Source organism: Puccinia triticina, chromosome 2A (assembly GCF_026914185.1).
Source record: "Puccinia triticina chromosome 2A, complete sequence".
Classification (NCBI taxonomy): domain Eukaryota; kingdom Fungi; phylum Basidiomycota; class Pucciniomycetes; order Pucciniales; family Pucciniaceae; genus Puccinia; species Puccinia triticina.
Window position 1 is genome coordinate 2,966,802 of NC_070559.1, and position 16,655 is coordinate 2,983,456.

General features: G+C 46.1%; 3 protein-coding genes across 3 annotated transcripts; 2 read left to right on the plus strand and 1 right to left on the minus strand.

Moving 5' to 3' along the window:
• Window positions 1-8,685: 8,685 nt before the first annotated feature.
• On the minus strand, window positions 8,686-11,533 carry PtA15_2A299 (uncharacterized protein; the record flags this gene model as incomplete). The annotated part of the gene is made up of 2 exons (XM_053166305.1): window positions 8,686-8,784; window positions 11,174-11,533. The coding sequence occupies 2 exons, from the start codon at window positions 11,531-11,533 to the stop codon at window positions 8,686-8,688; spliced, it is 459 nt and encodes a 152-aa protein (XP_053017541.1).
• Window positions 11,534-14,786: 3,253 nt separating this feature from the next.
• PtA15_2A300 (uncharacterized protein) lies at window positions 14,787-15,253 on the plus strand (the record flags this gene model as incomplete). Its single annotated transcript, XM_053166308.1, has 2 exons — window positions 14,787-14,946; window positions 15,018-15,253. 2 exons carry the CDS (start codon window positions 14,787-14,789, stop codon window positions 15,251-15,253), a joined length of 396 nt encoding a protein of 131 aa, XP_053017542.1.
• A 117-nt stretch (window positions 15,254-15,370) lies between these two features.
• On the plus strand, window positions 15,371-16,175 carry PtA15_2A301 (uncharacterized protein; the record flags this gene model as incomplete). The annotated part of the gene is made up of 4 exons (XM_053166309.1): window positions 15,371-15,551; window positions 15,675-15,804; window positions 15,910-16,055; window positions 16,156-16,175. 4 exons carry the CDS (start codon window positions 15,371-15,373, stop codon window positions 16,173-16,175), a joined length of 477 nt encoding a protein of 158 aa, XP_053017543.1.
• Window positions 16,176-16,655: the final 480 nt, after the last annotated feature.

The window sequence follows — 16,655 nt, forward strand, 5'->3', positions numbered from 1 at the left end:
CTGCTACATCACAAAGCTTGGAAATATTGGGCAATGTCAATATGTATGGTTTGTGGGCATGGGATTTGAAAGGTGTTGGAGGAAATGCATTTAGATTTTGAGTCTGGTATGGAAGTTTTTTGATCAACTCTTGTAGAATATTGTTGAGGGCTAAGCAATTCTCAAGGGTAAGTTTTGACCCATGGGTTTGGAGTTTTGATGCTAGAAAGAGGAGGGAGGTGGCAAATCCAAGTCAAAAATGTGATAGGAATTCAAATTAGCTGCTATAACAACATACCGGCAACAAAGGGTAGTTACGCTACGCGTAACACGTAGATAACGGTAACGTAACAAAATTTTTGTCGTTATCTACGCGTTACGCGTAACGGCAGTGCAATTACATTATTGCAACACGTTGAGCCAGTTTTTTTTATGCTCGTTGCGTTATCCAAGTGCACGGAGCCCTTGAGAACGGGCAAAAAATGAGGCTAAAAAGCCTTAAATGGTCCGTTATTGCTTTATCCGGGGGATAACGCGATAACGGGCCTCAAAAATGAGGCCCGTTACGTTACGCGCGGGGCCTGAAATGACCCCGTTACTAGTAAAGTAACGGGGGGCCCCGGATAACGGGGGTAGTTACGTTACCAAAATTGCGCGGATAACGCAACGTAACGTAACTACCCTTTGTTGATACCGGGGTGGCCATGGAAGTTGGGGGTATCTTCCAAATGAAGGCAACAACCATCAACCATTGTGGCCATTCCGGTGGCTATTTTTTTGGAATGAGTACAAGAGCTCAAAGGTTTGACCTGGTTGCTGGGGGTTAGTCCACAGATATTGGTGGATCCTCCACTCAAGAGGCCAGGTTCTATGTTGCTGCAACTGCGGATATTTGGGGCCACAATCAGGTTGCGTTTAGGTGCACATTTGTCATGGTTGGGCTTGGTTCTGGATGGAGGTTCAACTGGGTTGCTGGCGGGTGGTAGGCAAGACTTCTGAGAAAAGTTTTTTTATTTGGGGCAACAAACTCAACTTGTTTGCGTGAGTTCTGCTGCAAAGGAACAATAGGCCGTACATTCAATCTAAAAAGGCTGTTGGTTCTTTCAGTGTTGTTTTCAGATTTGCTCTCCGAGTGCATGATCCTCTGAATGTCTTTGTCTGACAAATCCAATTCAAGCTTGTCAAAATCGTTTTCTCCTGATTTGCTGGATGGTGGCAATGGTTTTTGCCAAGCGTTTGATAATCTGGTTTAGAGATAGTCATTTGGTACCTGCGGCGGGTACCTAGTACCGCTTGGCGGGTACGCCTTGCAGCCGCCTCGCACCCGCGCAGCGGTGCCGGGTGCGGTACTAGGTACTGGGTTTTGGCCGGAAAGCAGTGCGGCACCCGGGTACCGCCTACAAGTACCTCCCATCCCCCGGGGGATTGAGGGCCTTGACTTGTTAGATCCAGCTCAGCAAAGGTCTCCCAGCAAGCTGGGAGGATTCCTCTCGGCATATCCAGCTTGCCAAGGGGACTCCTCTTGGCACATCCAGCTCGCCGAGGGGACTCCTCCCCAGGAGCTGGATACACATATTTTATCCAGCTTGCGGCCGCCAAGGAACCTCCTGATGAGCTGGAGAGAATTCCCCTTGCCAAACTGGATACATATGTGAACCCGCACCCCGCGAGTTCACCAAACCAGTCACGGGAATGTCACCGACCTGTCTCCAACCGCGCTCTTAGGTCCCATCGCCCCGCACCCTCCTAGCTCAGTAGGGAAGTACTGACACTTCCCCTGGGCTAGGTGAGTACCTCCATTCTCTCTCTTCCTTCTTGGTTCCTCCTCTCCTCCTTCTGTCCCTTTTCTTTCTCTCCTCTTCTTCAATTGTTTTTAGTAGGGAAGTACTGACACTTCCCCTGGGCTAGTCTTGTGCAACACAATATATAGTGGTTCCAGAAACTCCCTCCAAGGCCCTGCCTTGTCCCTTTGTGCCCCCTCTCTACGGTTCTACCACGCTCAGTGAAGCGCTTACAACATATGTATCCAGCTCGCTGAGAGGAATCTTCCAAGGGAGCTGGATGTGTCCAGCTTGCCGTGAGACCTCCTTAGCCAAGCTGGATATTGTGTATCCATCTTGGCAAGAGGTGAATCATCTTGGCGAGCTGGATACATATTATGTATCCAGCTCAGTGAGGGATGTCCACCCGGCGAGCTGGACGCATTTCCAGCTTGCTGGGTAGACTTGCCTCTTTGACCGCAGCCATTCCTCCGGTCCAAGAGGTGTACATGCCTCCAATCGGATGGATCAATTCCTCCTTGACTGGAGGGATTCCTCTGGTCAAAGAGGAGAGCCAGTGCTTGCCGGGAGGAGTCTCTCCCGGCAAACAGTGGCTTGTTTACCCTCCAGCTCGTTTCAAAGGAGGGCAACAAACTGGATGAAGCAAGCAGGACAGAAAGACACTGCCACACCAAAAAATATCACAGGCGGTACCCGTGGTACCTCCCAGGCGGTGCCAGGTGCAGTACTAGGTACCTGGAATGGGCCCAAAAGCGGTGCGGTACCCGGGTCCAGAATGACTATCTCTAATCTGATTGGAAGGAGCTTCTGATTGATGCATTGAATTAGCAACCGCAAAAACTCAGTACGCCAAACCAACCAGACTTACTTTTCTTCTCACTGGGTGTGGCACCCTGAACGGTTGGTTGCTGGCGCACTTGCAATGAAGGTTTGGGGTTCTTCTTGGAAAGTTTTGGTTTTTGTTTTGATGTTGGTTGGTTGCCAGTTGCCAGATTGCTTTCAAATTTGTGTGTGGTATTGGTTGGGGCAGATGAATTTGCCAAGCTACCAGATTGGCAGACAAGCTTACGCGCAGTTGTCCTTTGGGTGACACGAGGCTGTGGATCATTTTTATCAAGCGCTGATGCGGGCGCGGTAGCAAATTCTTGAGTGCCGCTTGAATCTTTGTTGTTTTGTCAAAGAAAAGAATCAGTCAGAAAACAGATCAAAGTCAACCTATCACGGGATGGCAATGGCCATTGATTGCTTACTTTTGATGTAACAATCTGCTATATTCTGAATATCAAGCTTTTCCAACAAACTGTCAAGTTTGACATGAGGGAAATTGATGTATAAGAAGTCTTTCAGGGACTGTGGAGTCCCGTTTTCAGCCCAAGGATCAAAGTAGAATGAGGGCATAGGTGGACCACGCTTCAAGAGAGATAGGAAGAGTGTTCAAGGCACAAGCCACTTAAGGTAAACCAGGAATGTAGTGATGACAACAAAAAAGAACCAGCGGAAAGCTACTTGCAAGGGAGAAGATCACCACAGGTAGGATAAACCAGGCATTTTCAAATAAGATGAGATAGAAAACCAAAGCAGTTAAGAAAAGAAATAGGCGCTCAAGAGGAGGGATCAGTGAGCTTGCAGTGCAAAGTAGAATAACTAACGTGATGGGCACACTTCAAAGATGGATGGTAGCAATGAGGATCTGTTAATGCTGTTTCAGTTGGCCTTCTTTTTTCAAAGCAAGCGAAGGAGGTAATTTGCAAGCGGTCAAGGTTCAACTGGAAGTTACATAAGGAATTGAACTGAAATGAAGATTTTCACTAAAATAAATTATTTGCAAAACAGTCAGCCAGTTGGGGCTGAGAAATAATTTGCAAAATAGTTAAATACTTAAATAGGGTGAATCTGCATTGTTGTTGGATTTGTACTGAAGTCCCAGGTTTTTCAATCTATGACCGTGGTTTGAATAGATTTTTTATGTAAGTTTTGAAGTCAGAAAGTTTACATAGGCTCCGATTTGGATTCTAAGAACAAAGGTATGATCTCACCACTTATAAGAAATGCCAGCGCAGTTTTCTAGGGCCACTGTCTTCACTAGCCAACAGAGAAAGTCACTGTGAAAACTCAGAATCTATCCATGACTATGAATCCATACAAACAGTTGCAGCAAATTGCTTTTGCCAAACTTGAGCAGTCTATTCAAGATGATAGCTTGTGGACCGCCGCCTGGTTCATGAAAAATTTTCAAAGGAAGCAATACACAATGACGAAAGAGCAACTTATTGGGTTGTAATATGAGCAGCAAGAGCGCAGCAAAAGAGCTGGACAAGCTTTAACGGCACTAGAAGAAACCTTGTTCTACAATTCCCAACGCAATTTTGAAAAATGGTTTTTGCAAGGAGCCCCCTTCAAGATTGTTCTTGAGGAAAGTTTTGAACGTCAACAAGCCAAAGGATCCAAGGTCAACCGTTTGCAACAAGAGGTGATAACTTATACGCGGGCTGCTTGGTACATGAGAGGGATTGTTTGGATGTCCAAAGCGTAGACACAAGTGGCAATGGAGAGCACAATTCCAGAGGGGATCAAATTAGAGGCTATGGGAACTGCACCGTCCACTGAAAATTACAAAAAGTGAGTTATTTGAAAGTTTAAATAATAATGAAAGCGGAATAAGGACTGATGTGGCTCTGCCGCAGTATGGCATTTGATGAAAAGGGCTGGATCCTCATTCAGCTTGAGGAAGCCCAGCAAGGTCACTATTTTGGCTTCCAGTGGGCTACCCCAGCACACCCTTCTGCCACTATTCTTTTGGACGGCCACACTGTGTAGTTCCCCATGAACAGTGATATATAAATGCATACTACAGGCTACATACTTCTATATACCAGTATCTTTTAGCTTTTATGGAAAACTAGGCTCTCCAGGTGGCTATGCTGCTGCTCTTCCTTGTCAAGTCCCACACTTGCTGCAACCTTAGTCCCTTCCCTGGGATGCTCCTTGTGTCCGAGCCGCCGGCCTTTTCTTCCCCTAGCACCACCTGAGTCTGCATTCTCCTTGTGCCTGTGTCCAAGCCACCTGCCTTTTCCTCCCATTAGCACTTGGAATTGAATGAATCTTTAGCCACAAGAGATGGAATGAAACAAGTGGTAACATGAAAACTGTTGAGGGTAATTTGATGTAGTAGTGTTCTTGCATATTCAATATCACATGTACACGTGTCAGTACATCTTGAAGTTTGCTTGCACTGGATAAAAAGTTTTTTCTCTTGCCTTCTTGTTTTCCGCTTCACCATCAAGTCACGGTCAGGACGCACTCACGCTTCAATCCCTCAAGACTCAGGAAGGCCAAAGTATAGGAGTTTCACCACTCAGGTAAAGAAGAAGCAAAATCTAAACTGTCAATTTGCATTTGTTAACTCATTGACAATTTTGAATCAACAACACTAGATCTAGAATCTGAAATCAACTGCGTTTCAGGAGGAGTTTAAATCAAGAATCTACACTAGGAGTCTCAGCGTTGGTCTAGTTACTATTGTGTTCATAAGAATGATTCATTCTTATGATTAAAATCACTAAAACCATTGTTTCTTTAGTTTTTGTTGTTCAGTCATTGTTCTTGCTTTTCAAAGTTCTTGTCGGCGTTATATCCAGTTTCTCAGTATAGATAGCATCTAAATCCTGTTGGTATTTCACTTGTTACTTCTTTATGATTTTCTTTTGTTTAAACTCATCTTATTTCTTTTATTTGTTCTGCTTATTGTTATAGTCCAAAAGTACTACTGCTGGCTGAAGAAATATATCTAAGATTTACAACAAAGAGTTTGACCCTACATCACAAAGACAACAACCCTTGAGACCTACAGCTGTACAGGAAAACCCCCATGCACCCATACATAGCAGAATGGAAAGAGAAGGTGTGAGCCGTAACTCCGGGCCTATGTAGTCTGACCTTAGATGAGGATGAGGAAGGTGGATGCGCCTCGTGCAACTATCCTACATATCCCTTTCTTTTTGCATTCAAACAAGACATGAGGACAACATGGTGTTTGAGGGGACCCGCTTTCAAGTGATGGACGGGGTTGATGGTGCAAGTATATTTACATAAGCCATCAAATATGAACTCTGCCTCATCCCTCAGTTGCTAAAAGCAAGTAAAATAGCAACTGGAAACCCCATGGGGCTCTTGCCGGCTAGTCGGACACCATGATCATTGGATCTGTTGCCCGGGTCAATCCACCACCAATATCTCCTTCTGCCTCCGCACAGCTTCAAGGTCATTCCTCAAAATCCATGGCAGAATGGCCTCCAAAGATGTCCTTGTCTCCAGCCAAAAGCAGCCCAATCAGTGGGGCTACAAATGGGAGGAAGGCTTTATCGGATGCTACAAGGAGCTGGTTAGTGATAATGACCCTCAGTTATGTGTTAAACTCAATCTACATAGCCTTCCCCAATCTGACCCCTCTGATTCTCTTCATCACTCTTGGTTGGGTATCATAATAGAGCAAAGGCACACTACCAAAGGGCCTTAGCTGGGACAATCGTCCAAGAGAACAAGCTCTGTTTGAAGGACCTTGTCAAAGCCAATAGGCTTGTGCTTGGTAATCAGGCCATCAAGAAGGAACTCAAGCGAGTTTGCATTGGCTCAATCCTGGTCGCTTCTCTTCACCCCTCTGCCTAACTCTGGTTCCCCACACAATCTGAGAGCCAAGCTAACCCACCGCGTGGTTTGCAAGAGTAACTTGGTTCTCAGTTTTGTGGGCGTTCCTTGGTGTGGTTGGGGGAGAAGTCGGTGATAAGCAACGTGGGACATAGGGTGGTTACCTGAATTGTAAGTAAAGCTCCATTGATGCCTGCTTGGCACCCTCTGTCTCCAGGACCACCTCTCCTGCAATTGAGATCACTCCACCACCCAAGCCACCAGCAACAACGACAGTCCACGCCCATCCCCCCGCTCCTCTATCCTGCTCTCCCTGCTCCGCCACCGCCTCGAACACCCAACAGTCTGACCCTCCGCCAATCCGGTTTGACAAGCTGCTCCAGAACTCCAAGCGCAACCACGTCCAGGCTGGCCTCCTCCTCCGCGCCATCTACCTTGACCAGCCCTTCCGGACCAACGGAAGCCCGCTCCACAACTGGCTCTCCGAGTTCCGCATTGGCGACTTCAACCCAGACCACCTGCCTCAAGCACCACTGGCCCGCCCAAGGCCCCTCCCAACCACCAGCCCCCTCAGTAATTAGTTTCTCCTGCCCCTCTCAATCTAACTAACCTCCACATGTAGTGGGATGTACCTCCAAAAAAAAAACAAAAAAGCAACAGATCTCATTGTTCTGATCAACCAACACTTGGCCCCCCTTGCCCAGCCCTGCCACCTCAACCAGGCGAACAAAATCTTCCGGCTATACAACCAGCGCGTCATTGATGCCCAGTGCGGTGTCGGTGTGGCTAACCTCTCCCTTGTTAATGCCTTTGCTCAGCTTTTCAAGGCCAAAAGGGTCAAGTACCATCTTGTCCTCCAGGCCTCAGAGGGCTACAGACCCATCTGGCCTGCCTGGCTCCCTGAAAACACCCAACAAACTGGCCTACCTACTCATATATAAAAACTCATCCCTCTCTCCTCTCTCTCTCTCTCTCTCTTTTTCTTAGGCAGGTAATCCATGTTGGTCTGTTGGACTGTTTGGAAAGCATGACAGTTCTATGCTGATGTAATGATAAACGTACTCATACACACATAAATTGTACATTTGTGCTCATCTCATATAGGTACATACATACTCTTCACCCATCACCACCCGTCTTATGTACCCTGTCCTCTCTCTCTCTCACTTGCGTCTTCTTTTGTGATTCAGCTGTAGAAACAGCCCCAATATCTCTCAGTCAGCAAAAGGTACCACCCACTGTCAATGGTTATAATTAAAATTGTTCCCTGTGTCACAGTACTATGATTAAAACTTTTAATTAAACTTGTTGCTGCAAGGAAAGAGCCCCAATTACACCCTTTGTTGCCGCCAGCTGCTCATCACGCTTTTGACCAATTCGCACAATTAACCCCACCGGACCAGAGTTCTCACCTCATTCCATCCTCAACTTGATGGTTGGCCCCACCGCAGCAGCAATTGCAGCCAAGCCGCCTGCAGCGCTCTCATCTACCAATAAAACCACCTTATAACACTTGTGCACAAGCCAAATGGCTGGCCATGCTCAACGTATGACATCTGCTCACCCGTGTGTGCCCTGTAGGTTCAGGCTCCAGGTTTGTCAATGTATGTAAATGTAATACAATTCCAAATTTTACGGCAAATCCACATACATAAATATTTGTCTGTGCCTGGCTCAAATTTAATGTTTACATGTAAAATCATGTTTGATGGGTGTGGCTGTGGCATAAGCTATGTACATAGTGTGTATCCTACATAAAAGAACAATTTCAGCCTATGTAGTCACTGCTTGAAAACTCTCCCGCGGCCTGCAACGCCAATACCGGGGCCCCCAAGGATTGACAAGCACGGCCTTCAATGATAAAACCTTGCTTTCCATGCGTGCAGTATGTAGACTGTAGATTGTACAGTGTTCATGAAGAAAACTCAATCACCATGAAGAAAAATTGATTACCGCCTACAACTTCTTGCAAGCCCAGATCAACACGGGGGGCACTGATAGTTGTTCATCTCTACTTGCCACCTCACAGTTACAGAAGAAAGAGAAGCAAACAGTGCAGAAGAACACTTCTGATGCTATTGTAGCTGGGGTAGTTGCCAATTTTCAAGCTGGTATATGGAAATGTGGGTCTTTCTTTGTTGATGCAAAGCTGTACCAGATGACAAATTTATAATCTATCTTGTTTTTTTAATGATTGGTCTGGCAGCCCCGAGCAAACTCCGAGTGGTGGATATGCAAGCAATCCTGAAACATTATGAAGTCATTGCCGCCTCCAAACCTTCTAGGACTGTATGCGTTTGGCTCTTTGGAAAAATTCTTGCAGACCGCGGAATAACCATTGGCACAGCTTCTCAGCAGCAGGGCTCAAAGCACGTTCAAACTAAAAGGATATTTCAAGGTGAAGAGAATGAAGAGAACTCTAGGAATAAACAAAATAAAACATACTCAAGCCAACAAATTACAACTAAACTAGACAGATTTGCTCCTCCAGCACCCTCCGTGGGCAATCCGGTAGATCAAGGCATCAATCCCCCCAGCAATAACATACCTTTAGCTAGGTGCACCAAAGAACAACAAAGATCTTGAGTACCAGTTTGGCACGCAATGAACCCTCCAGTAAGAATCTGCCCCTCACTATCCTGCTACCCACATCAGAACGTTCCTCTGCAATCAGGACTGCAAATGAACAAGACAACAAACCCTCAACCAATGACATACCTTTAGCTAGCCTGAGCCTAAGACCAACCCAGTCCTCCAGCAGCAACGTGGCACACAATAAACCCTTCAGCAACCATGCACCTTCAAATATCCTGCCGGCAATATCTGCACAGTCCTCCGTAATCAGCGCTGCAAATGACACTACCAAGATGGATGAATTTGCAATGTTGCATATTGATCAATATAGCGTATATTGATCATTTGTTTTTTTTATTCCTCTTGATACCTTTGTCTGTGTTCCATGTCTCCTTAATACTCTTCTATAATCTCTCTCCTTCCCCCTGTGTTAGCTTCAAGCCACAGGATTATTTTTTTTTGCCTGATAACATTCATAAATTTCTACATACACCCTTCAATTCTTCATGGAAAAAAGACATTGCAAATTTTAGGATTAATCCAGGGTGGCTGAGGGGTCTCAAAGTTTTTTTCTTTTTTTTTTACTTCAACAATTGATGCTGTCAGAAGTCTGCAAATCTACTTTTTTTCAAAAAAGGAAAAACATTGACCTCTGACCTCTCTCATGATACCATCCTGCAAACTTTGTTAATTAGGTTGGTTGAACTTCCTGAAGATATTGCACATCATACTTGAAGTGCTACATGCATAGAAGGACTTTTTGAAATTAGTTTACCATGGTTTAGCATATTTTTGTCAGGTTCTTTTTTTTGTCTACTTTTGTTATCAACCACAGATTAATGAGGAATATTTCCACATAAAATTTCATCGGACAATTTTTTTTCATATAAAACCCAGAAATATTGTGTTTAGGGTCACATCCATTATACAGCAGCTACAATCTGATCAGTTGCCAAATATCACTACTTTGGTAATTTCTTGGTGTTTCTGCCACTACATCTCATCCCAGCATGAGAATTCCTCCAAGATTTTGTTACCAAAATGTTGAAAAGCCCCCAAAGCTTCATTATGTAAGTTGACTGACCACAAAACCCCCAAATGTAGCAGCTACAGTTTGATCAGTTCCCAAATATCACTACTTTGGTAGTTTCTTGGTGTTTCTGGCACTATATCTCATCCCAGTTTTGGAATTTGAGAAATTTGGCTGGTGCTCATGTGCTCCGCAGTTGGTTGCCTCCAAACCAATGAAACTCCGCCCCTGGACCTTCTCCTCATCTCGATCCGGACCTAACAAATCCTACCCACCCAACGAACAACACTCGACAAAAACCAAGTCCAGTCATTGTCGTTGCTTGAGATCACCGGCTGCATCAGTCAAGAGTGGTGGTAATTACATCTTCTTTCTTGCCTCTTTGCTCCTGGTCATGTGGTCCTCATCTTGTTGCTGATTCTTGTCTCTCAGTCTCTTCTGTTGCTGTCTGTTGTTTCTGTTTTGTTTTCTATTGTTTTATCTTGTTGCTATACCAAAGCGGTCCTCTAGGTATATTTCATTTTCTCTCTTGTTTTGTTATTTGTCTCTATCTCTTTGTCTTCTCAAACTGAAATCATCAACTCTAGTTTTGCCTCAAACGTTCTTACACAGTGTGAGAATACTTCTGACATATGATCACCATGATGTATGTAAGCCCCCAAAGTTTCATCATGTACCTTGACTGACCACAAAACCCCCAAATGTAGCAGCAACAGTCTGATCACTTCCCAAATATCACTACTTTGGTAGTTTCTTGGTGTTTCTGCCACTATATCTCATCCCAGCGTGGGAATCCTTGTGCCATATGGTTAAAAAAATGTTTAGAGGCCCCCAAAGATTCATTACGTACCTTTAATGACCACAAAACCACCAAATGGAGAAGCTACAGTCTGATCAGTTCTCAAATATCACTACTCTGGTAGTTTCTTGGTGTTTCTGCCACTATATCTCATCCCAGCGTGGGAATCCTTCTGCCATATGTTTACCAAAATTTTGACAAGCCCCAGTGCTTTATTATGTACCTTTAGTGACCACAATACCCCCAAATGTAGCAGCTACAGTCTGATCCGTTCCCAAATATCACTTCTTTGTGCCACTGGAGAGAGAGAGATTTTACCAGAGGCGGCTGGTGTGGTGAGAGAGAGAGAGAGAGAGAAAGGGCGACTGACTTGAGGACGGCAACGGTCCAGACGAGTGTGTGCTCTCCCTGGAGTTTCTCAACGGTCATCTGGTTGAGACAACGGCCAGAGCCTGCGGTCCACTTGCACAGACTGGAGTTGGCGCCGCCGGCAACGCGGAAGAGCTGTGATTTGTTGGGCTCCTGGAGCAGGAGAGGAGTTTTGGAGGGTGTGATTCCCCAGGCAAGGCTGAGGAGACAGGTGTTGCAGGGGTTGAGCTTGCAGACAAGCTTGAGCTGGTTGTTGGCAATGGCACCAATGCGGATGGCGCCGTGGTCACAGCCAATGGCCAGCCAGGTGTGTGCAGGGGAGGGGGCGAGGGACCAGATGGCGACGGAGGAGGGCATGGCCAGGGTGGGCTAAGCGCGTAGTTGTGATGGGCGTTGTAGGACTCGTGTGGGACACTAAATATAATTTGGTGAAATATCCGCTGAGGGGGAAATAAATTGCTTAATAGGTTGAAAGGCTATTACAAATTACGGGTGGTTTGAAAGACCTGCCCCTCTAATAATACTATGCAAATATCTAAGAGTCTTGTAATCAATATTTATAAAGATATGGCTGATTCCAAGATAGATCTTACTTTCATATAGTAATATCTATCAGACCTAGATCACTTGATTCAAAAGGCTAGCAAATCTGTTATAACTTCTTTGCTCGCAGGCAATATACTTACTTTGTTATACTCGTACTACACGTTACTAATATGCTGTTTAACTCAAACTTGTTGTTGTGTTATGCTTGGTTCTACTACTGCCGAAACACTAATACTGCTACTAAACTTCTACACTACTTGTACTAACCACTAATCCGCACTGCTGACTAAACTACCCTATGTGACCAAACCTCTGTAGGCTGATGGGGAAAAGTCTGATGAGGGGAGAAAGGGCCTCCTTATATATTGAAGGATGAGGGATTTTTGCTCCAGGGAAGCTCCTCATGAGGGATTATTACTGCAGGTGATCTCAACTACACAGCTTCTCATGCATGTACTGCGCTGCATGTACAAACAACGAGGGGTTTATGCTGCAGGAGACACTCAACTACACAGCATCTGCATGCGTGTGCTGCACTGCCTTACAAAAAATGAGGGATTTATGCTGCAGGAGACACCTCCTGTACATCTTATCTACCTGCATATGAAGTGCTTCATGTACAAACAATGAGGGATTTATGCTGCAGGAGACACTTCCTGTACAGCTTATCTGCCTGCATATGTTGTGCTACATGTACAAACAATGTGGGATTTATGCTGCGGGAGACACTTCCTGTACAGCTTATCTACCTGCATATGCTGTACTATGCAAACAAACAATGAGGGATATATGCTGCATGATGCACTTGAGCTACACAGCACTTTCATGCATGTACTGCGCTGCATGATGTCATGTGTTGCTATGCAATCAAGCCACCTTCCATCCTCTTCCACACACTCTGCATCCATTGTCTAACCTGTTCCATTCTTAATGTTGGGGGTCAAAGCCTCTCCTCCCATCTTGCTCCTTCTTCCCTTCTTCCCCCGCACTGTATTACACACTCCCTCCACTATAATACCTCTGCAATGGGATTTTGGCATTGTCACACATATGGAACACCACAGCGTGTGGGCTGGTGGCTGGTGTCCATGAGAGTGGTAACTGGTCCCTTATCTGGTTAGGACCATTTTGAAAGGCGGAGGCTACTCTTGGCTTGTGAGCGGAGGCGCAGTGATTATTGCCTTGACAATGGCGGGGGTTGGGATGGGGCACGGTGGTGACAGTTTGCGGTGTTGTGCTTGAGGAGAGGCCAGATTGTCTATAAAGGTGGGCTGGTGTGCAGGGAGATTGTTCCTCATTTGAACCGCTGTGCTGCACTTCCAGCCAGCGGTTGGGCTCATGCCCCTCTGCTGTTGCATTTGTGCACTTCAGGGGCTTATTTGTGGCCCCCCTGTGCAGAATGCCCTTGCGGCGCGCTGGGGGTCATCTCGTCACTACTTTTTAACCCCGCTAGAAGGGGATGGGTAGTGGGGCCTCTCTGTTGGGTTTTTGATTTTTTTGTGTTTGCTGTCACTATTTTGTGTCAATTTTATTTGTTGGATAGGCCCATACTTTTTTTCTTGTGACAGAATAGGGGGAACCCTTTTTTGTTTTGTAAAATTTGGGTAAATTGTAGGGGAAACCTTTGATCATTGGTTTTGTGTTTCCCTGTCTTTGATAAACTTGGATTTGGGGTCTGATCAGACTGTAGCTGCTACATTTGCAGGTTTTTTGGTCAGTAAAGGTACACAATGAAACTTTGGAGGCTTTTCAACATTCTAGTAACCATATGGCAGAAGAATTCTCACGTTGGGATGAGATATAGTGGTAGAAACACCCAGTCACTACCAAAGTAGTGATATTTGGAAACTGATCAGACTGTAGCTGCTACATTTGGGGGTTTTGTGGTCATTGAAGGTACATAATGAATCTTTGGGGGCTTGTTAACATTTTGGAAACCATATGGAAGAAGGATTCCCACGCTGGGATGAGATATAGTGACGGAAACACCAAGAAACTACCAAAGTAGTGATATTTGGAAACTGATCAGACTGTAGCTGCTACATTTGGGGATTTTGAGGTCATTAAAAGTAAATAATGAAACTTTGGGGCCTTTTAAACATTTTGGTAAACATATGGCAGAAGAATTACCATGCTGGGATGAGGTATAGTGGCAGAAACACCAAGAAACTGCCAAAGTAGTGATATTTGGGAACTGATCAGACTGTAGCTGCTACATTTGGGGGTTTTGTGATCATTAAAGGTACATAATGAATTTTTGGGCGCCTGTGAACATTTTGGTAACCATATGGCAGAAGGATTCCCACACTGGGATGAGATCACTGCCAACATGTAAGCATCAGTTGTGTGCATCCCAGTTAATCTGGGATGCTTGCAACCGATTTAAAATTGGTTGCACCCATCCGACACAACCTGTATCTGAGCTAAGATCAGGGGGTCAAAACCCGAGGGTTTTGACAACCGATTCAAACTTGGCTGCCTGGGGGCTAAGTCAAACTCGGATGGGTGCTCAACCAATCAATTTGATTTTTTGGTTGGCTGTGAGCTGATTCAACCTCGGCCACTACCCACCGGTAATTGATAGCTCGGTTGCAGGTTCAACCGAGCTTTCCAATATTTGGTTGCTGGAAACCGATGAATTCCAGCTCGGTGTGAGACCTACCGAGGGAAATGAATCTTGGGAGGTCACAAACCGATGAAATTGAATTATCGGTTGTGTGCCTCACCGAGAGAATCAAGGATTGCCACTCATTGGTTGCGGATTCAACCGATGAAATCAAGAAGGCACTTAACCCTGGCAAAAACCTCTTGGAAAAAGCTTTCCGCGGAGAAAACCTCTCCGGAGAAGTTTTCCGCGGAGAAAACCTCTCTGGATCAGCAGGCCAGCTTGGCTCTGCAAGTGGTTGCAGAGGGAGCCGCCGAGAGTGGAAGGTAGCCCAAACGATATCAGAACCATCGGCCATATCCCAACACAACATCTCTGGTGGTCAACAGCCCCCGGCTTCACGATCCAGGTCAACTCAACCATCTTCAGGCAAGCCAACCAACCAGCAACCCACCCAGCATGGCATCATCCTCCAAATCTAAGACGATCGCCATCCTGCCCACCCACAACACACTCGAGGAGAGCTGGAACCTTCTCAGGGAAGGGACCGATCAGATGATGACTCGGCCGGACAAAGGGATGACCTATGCCAAATATATGCAACTCTACACGGTCTTTGGTATGTTCTCTTACAAATCATCCAAGCTCTAAAATGACTCTCCTGCTGATATCTGGTTCCTGGCTTGACAGACATGGCGCTCTGCAAAGATTTGAATGACCAATTCAAGGAACGGATGGCACAGACGCACGATGCATCCGATCTTTCAGGCAAGCATTGCACAGATGGCTTGGCCCGGACCTGCACGCCAAGACTGACATGTGGCTGGTTGTTGGGAATGGTTGACAGTCTATTTCCATGCGCTGGCACTGGCAACGGGCTCTTGGCCATTGCAAGCGCCCACGACTGGGCTGACGATCCCAATTGAGCTTGCCCCGACGTACGAGCGGTTCTCGCTCTACTACCAGAACAAAAGCTGACCTGGCTGTGGCAGCTGTTGCGGATGGAGCTGAAGACAAACTACACAAAGACAAAGTACACGTTCATGGTCTCAAGCTACCAGGGGGCGATTCTGCTGCAGTTCAACGTTGGTGGGGACAGTCTCGCGTATTCGGAAATCTCTGGGGGAACCGGGCTGGATGAGGCAACGCTCAAGCCAAACCTGGCGCTGCTTGTCAAGCAGAAAGTGTTGACGCAGGATGAGGATACGTATGATCTGAATTTGGGTCAGTCTTGACTGGCGGATGTTGGAGATGGGAGCGAGCAAATGTTGAGGGAGTGGAGGTGGATGGCTGACTGACGATCTGCTTGGTTGAACGTGATGTGTTGATGGACGGGTGGTGGGCTAGAGTTCAAGTCAAAGAAGATCCGAGTTAGTCTCAATGCGCCCATCAAGGCTGAGCAAAAGGCCGAGTCTGCTGATGTGATGAAGACGGTGGACAAGGACCAAAAGATGCTTATCCAGGCACTTATTGTCAGGTAAGCAAGGGCTTGGCACATTCACGATCTACCAACCAGCCCAGGAAATCTACTGCAAACAATGCCCATGACCGGCTGATGGTGTTGTTTGTTTGCAACACACAGGATAATGAAATCTCGCAAGACTTTGAAGCACCAAGCCCTGATCCAAGAATTGATTGGCCAGCTCGCGCCGCGCTTCAAGCCGTTGGTGGTAGACATCAAGAAGGCGATCCTCCTCTCCTACAATGGCACCAGCTACAAATTTCCAAGTTGCCGCCCATCTACGCGGTCGCGGGGTTTGGTGGGGACCTTCAAGACCATCCTGTGCTCTACATACCTTGTGTTGTGTCCTGTTTTATTGCGCCAAAGATGTACGGAAATCGTACTAGTACAACAAAGGTGAGGGAAGCTGTGATTGAAGCACATCATGGCTACAAACATGGAGTTTGAGGATGTTTTTGTGGGCTCTGAGGCGCGGGCGCGCTGTCGCATCGCGCCGCCGGAGTCTGATTGAGCGACTTGTGACCTCCGGATATGGGCGGACAAGCTGAATTCTACAAAGTTTTACTTGGACAATAACGGGCTCGTCGACAAGATCAATCATTTTGGCTCAAACTCGAAAACAAAGCACCTACAAGGAAAAATATCATTGACAATTAGAGCGTAGCCTACTCAGCTAGGCGCAGTTAGCTCCTAGACCAAGATGAGCCTCAGTGTCTAGATCCGCAGGGTGAAGTCTTGATACATTCTAAGCAAAGACTGAGTTTTTCTCAACTTGTGAATTGAGGCCAGCATAAGTTTGGCTGCCTTTGCTGTAGCTCAAAACCGCTAGCTCATTGTCTTGGCACATCCATTTGCTTTTCTAGCCT